Source organism: Triticum dicoccoides, chromosome 3A, assembly GCF_002162155.2.
Source record: "Triticum dicoccoides isolate Atlit2015 ecotype Zavitan chromosome 3A, WEW_v2.0, whole genome shotgun sequence".
NCBI classification, from domain to species: domain Eukaryota; kingdom Viridiplantae; phylum Streptophyta; class Magnoliopsida; order Poales; family Poaceae; genus Triticum; species Triticum dicoccoides.
The window spans coordinates 2,066,181-2,070,525 of NC_041384.1; the positions used below are offsets into that span (position 1 = coordinate 2,066,181).

At 43.9% G+C, this 4,345-nt stretch overlaps 1 protein-coding gene and 1 pseudogene across 2 annotated transcripts; both read left to right on the top strand.

The window, feature by feature from the left end:
• The window catches only part of LOC119270827, a 57,754-nt pseudogene that overhangs the window by 44,652 nt on the left and 8,757 nt on the right, over nt 1-4,345 (top strand).
• Nucleotides 322-4,014, top strand: LOC119266584 (subtilisin-like protease SBT3.6). 2 transcript variants are annotated; one of them, XM_037547816.1, is made up of 8 exons: nt 322-476; nt 664-807; nt 885-1,074; nt 1,158-1,322; nt 1,516-2,135; nt 2,485-2,555; nt 2,633-2,875; nt 3,388-4,014. In XM_037547816.1, the coding sequence occupies exons 1-8, from the start codon at nt 375-377 to the stop codon at nt 3,389-3,391; spliced, it is 1,539 nt and encodes a 512-aa protein (XP_037403713.1). In that variant the 5' UTR covers nt 322-374; the 3' UTR covers nt 3,392-4,014. The 2 variants fall into 2 exon arrangements, with proteins under 2 accessions (XP_037403713.1, XP_037403712.1); XM_037547815.1 differs by having other exon boundaries at nt 3,415-4,014.

The window sequence follows — 4,345 nt, forward strand, 5'->3', positions numbered from 1 at the left end:
AGAAATGTAGATAAGGGAAACTCAAACCTTTCAAAGATCCATAACTTTCACCCGCAAAAAAACTAGAGAAAAAGTCTGTTGGTCATTATGAGCATAATTGACGTCGGGTGCACCGTGTGGGCACCTTGATGCCCATGCTCATTTATTTTGTTCTCAGAAGAAACTGCAAATAATTCAGATGAAGAAAATTCGAACCTTTCGGACATCCATAACTTTATGTTGGAGAAAAGTCTGAACTGAGAGATCAAAGTTCAATCTGGACAAATTCAACTAAAGCAACATTTCTATGCACCACAGCGTCTACTATAAATACGAGCCCTCAATAGCAGTGATGAGACCCATCACAGTGCACCTGAGAACCAATAGCTGAAACAATGGGTTTCTCTTCTTCCTCGCGGCGCTTATGCGTAGCTTCGGTGCTACTGGTCTGCCTTTGCATGTTGTTATGCAGAGTACACGGAGGATCATCTCACGAGGTAATTTGTTTTTCTTCTTCTTCTTTTGCAAAGGTGGTTGAACCACCAACCTCTGCATCAATTATGCATACAACCATTTTTATTTATTATTAAGCAAAGTACATAACAAATTCAACAAAGGTAATCATGAACAAACCGTTACAAGATATGAAATTAACACCTACGTCTAAATCGACTTCTTTCGCAGAAACACCTTGAAGAAGGGATAAACACCCTCATACCAGCGCCATCATGTTCGGCTCGAGATAGCCTAGACAAGGATTTTCATCCAAATTGCTGGGACCAACCAACGAAGACCAGCACGACAAAGAGGCAACCCTCTTCATACGAGGTAATTTCTGTTTATTTAATTAATTAATGGTGGTGCAAGCTCCATACAAGCTAACCCTCTGCATCTGTTGTATTTAGCTCTACATAGTTTACCTGGGCGAAGTGAAGCATGATCACCCCGACCACGTCGTGGCTTCACACCATGACATGCTCACCACTCTTCTCGGAAGCAAGGAAGAATCTATGGCCTCCGTGGTGTACAACTACAAGCACGGCTTCTCGGGCTTCGCCGCCATGCTCACACCGGAGCAAGCAAAACAACTTGCAGGTCGGCAGCGTCGTGACCATCTAACCTAATTATAAATCTCCCGGTTTCACTTGCATCATAGTATATGTGAGGCATGTGTGCAGAGGTTCCGGAGGTCATCAGCGTCGAAAAGAACAAAATTCACACGACGGCCACCACGCGAAGTTGGGACTTTCTTGGCCTCAACTACCAGATGACTGGTACTAGCAATGGGCTAGTCAAGGGAAGCAACTATGGAGAGGATGTAATCATCGGGGTGGTTGACACCGGTTAGTATTCTAATTAAATGTTGCAATTTTTTTAGAGGACCAATTGCAAAAGAGATAAGAAGTCTCTTTCTTTAGGGAAAAGAGATAAGTAGTCCTGATCGTGATGGCTATCAACAATTGATTTTTCAAGTCAATAGAGATGGTTACCCTAATTTTAATTTGTCATAGTTTCTTATACAAACTCGCTAATCAGGGATATGGCCGGAGTCGAGAAGCTTCAACGATGAAGGGTATGGGCCAATACCGTCAAGGTGGAAAGGGAAGTGCCAACTGGGGCCAGACTGGGGCATCAACAACTGTAGCCGCAAGATCATCGGCGCGCGGTTCTACAGCGCCGGAGTGTCTGATGAGGTCCTCAAGATAGACACGCTCTCGCCCCGCGACCATAATGGCCATGGCACACACTGTGCGTCCACTGCGGCGGGCTCAATGGTGGAGGGAGCCAGCTTCAACGGCCTCGCCCAGGGAGTTGCACGGGGAGGCGCGCCACATGCTCGCATCGCGGTGTACAAGTCCCTTTGGGGCACGGGCAGAACCAACGAAGGCAGCACGGCGGCAATTCTCGCCGCTATCGACGATGCAATCCACGATGGTGTGGACGTACTATCGTTGTCCCTCACTTCCGAAGAGAACTCATTCGGTGCTCTTCACGCGGTTCAGAAGGGGATCACTGTGGTGTATGCAGGTGGCAACGAAGGGCCCAGGTCGCGGACCATCAGGAACACTTCACCGTGGGCCATCACCGTTGGGGCAAGCACGGTTGATCGGTCGTTCCCCACGGTGATCACGCTGGGAAACAAGCAACAAATTGTGGTACGTACCTACAGAATTGATGGTGAAAAATGAACATATCTAATGAACCACAAGGGAGCATATACATAATCCTTCAAGTTTTGCTTCGGTACACCCCACCTAGAAAATTTATGGATTTCAACGCAGATTAAAGGTGGAGATTAGAAGTCATCTCTTCAATCAAAAAGATTAGTTTGTTCCGATTTCTTGTTTGATCCGTTGGGGAAAGAGTGATTAGAATTAGTTGATCGCGAATGTACAAGAATACTCTTTTTAAGTAACTTTAAGAGTCGTGCAAACTTTCCATTGGGGTATACCCAAGCAAACTCTCATTCTTCAGCAAACTAACTCTCGCCGTTCGGTTTTGCAGGGACAATCTCTTTATTACCAAGCGAAGAACTCATCGGGGAGCAGTTTTACAGGTCTTGTCTTTCCTGACGGGTAAGGAAATTAAGCTATATGTTGATTCTTTCAATCTGTCTGGCTATTCTAAAGCCAACTTCACTTTGCAATTTTAGGTGTACCAAGGTTGCACTTAATGGTACTGACATCAGAGGGTTAATCCTTGTCTGCTTAATACAATTGGGGACTTTGGCACAGGCGTCGCAATATGTCCGAGACGGCGGGGGGTATGGTATTATTTTCGCTCAATATACGACGAACGATATAGGTCCCATGGCAGATGCATGCCAAGGCATTGCCTGCGTTCTGGTGGACCTTGACACTGCCGAGAAGATCGGCAAATACATGGACGTCACCAGGTACGCAATTTAACTTAGATTTCTGCAATGAGTTCAATCATGCAATCCCTTCTGATCATTTGGTCATTTGTTTAGTACTGATATTGGTAGTTAGCATATCTGACTTTTTAGTTAGGCTGTTTAAATATGTGCCCAATGCTTGTTGGCTCAGTGAAGTCATTGTTTATATGTGAGCATATGTGCATAGTGTTGTGGCATGTTCATTTGTTTATATGTGAGCATATGACAGTGTGGATCAGTGAGGTCATTTGTTAATATGTCAGCATGTGACAGTGTGGACAAGTGAGGTTTGTTTATATGTCAGCATGTGCATGGGATTGGAAGCACTCATTAAAAATTGTTATTAAGTACTGCTGGCCTAGTTGCTTTTAGTTAGTAAGCACTCATTATTTAGATTGCCTAATTGTTGGTACTGGTTGGAGTGCCTACTTTTTATTAGTAAAGAACTCATCTTGGCATGTAGCTTATATCTTGTTGTTTAACACTGTAATTTACTAAAAACTGTGGACTAGTTGAATGGATTGATCCATCTTGGCCAGCTACAATGAAGAATGCACTGTCCAAGTTGTGGGATATGTATGAATAGTCCAAGAGAAACAGGACTGAGGACAATCTGATGAACTCATTTGCTGTTCACAAACTGACACAAGAGAAGATCAAGCTGCAGGCCAGTTAATTATGACAAGTTGGTTGGAGATGTTCAACCCTTTTGGATGAGAATGAGAGGAGGGCCTAGATGGAAAGGAAGCCTGATGAGAGCAAGCTCCAGGAGAAGTATGACATGGTTAAGAACCTGACAGTATCTCAAGCCAGTGTCATTAGGAACATGAAGTTGAAGCTTGCTGGAGAGAAGACTAAGTTGCAGGCCCACATTGATGAGCTTGAGAAGGTTATGGAGCACACCAATGCCAATCTGAATGGGATCAAGGCAATCTTAGATGAATGAGCCACACTGGGCAGTAATGGTCATGGAGTTCATGGTCATGTATGGATCTCCTTATTAGTTATGTAATGGTCCTGTATGGATCTCCCAATTATGCTACTTATTAGTCATGTATGGATCTCCAAATTATGCTACTTATTAGTTACGTAATGTTCATGTATGGATCTCCCAGTTATGCTACGTATTAGTTATGTAATGGTCATGTATGGATCCCCCAATTATGCTACTTATTAGTTATGTATTGCTTATGTATGGATCTCCCAATATGCTGAATGTGATGAATTTCGATGTGGATTTGTATATCTGAAATAGCCCTATATTGTACTCATTTAGGTGGGTTTTTCGATGTCGGGGCACCCTAGACTCATTTAGGTGGTTTTTTCGACGTCGAGGCACCCTAGACTCATATAGGTGGATTTTTCTACGTGGAGGCACCCTAGACTCATTTAGGTGGGTTTTTTCGACATTGAGGCACCCTAGACTCATTTAGGTGGATTTTTCGACGTCGAGGCACCCTAGACTCATTT

What these genes read in the sequence shown, in the direction of transcription:
- LOC119266584 (XM_037547815.1), top strand. Translation starts at nt 375, where the DNA reads ATGGGTTTCTCTTCTTCCTCGCGGCGCTTATGCGTAGCTTCGGTGCTA. An exon ending in GGCAACCCTCTTCATACGAG is followed by an intron (nt 808 to 884) that starts GTAATTTCTGTT and finishes TGTTGTATTTAG; the next exon opens with CTCTACATAGTTTACCTGGG. An exon ending in CATCGGGGTGGTTGACACCG is followed by an intron (nt 1,323 to 1,515) that starts GTTAGTATTCTA and finishes CTCGCTAATCAG; the next exon opens with GGATATGGCCGGAGTCGAGA.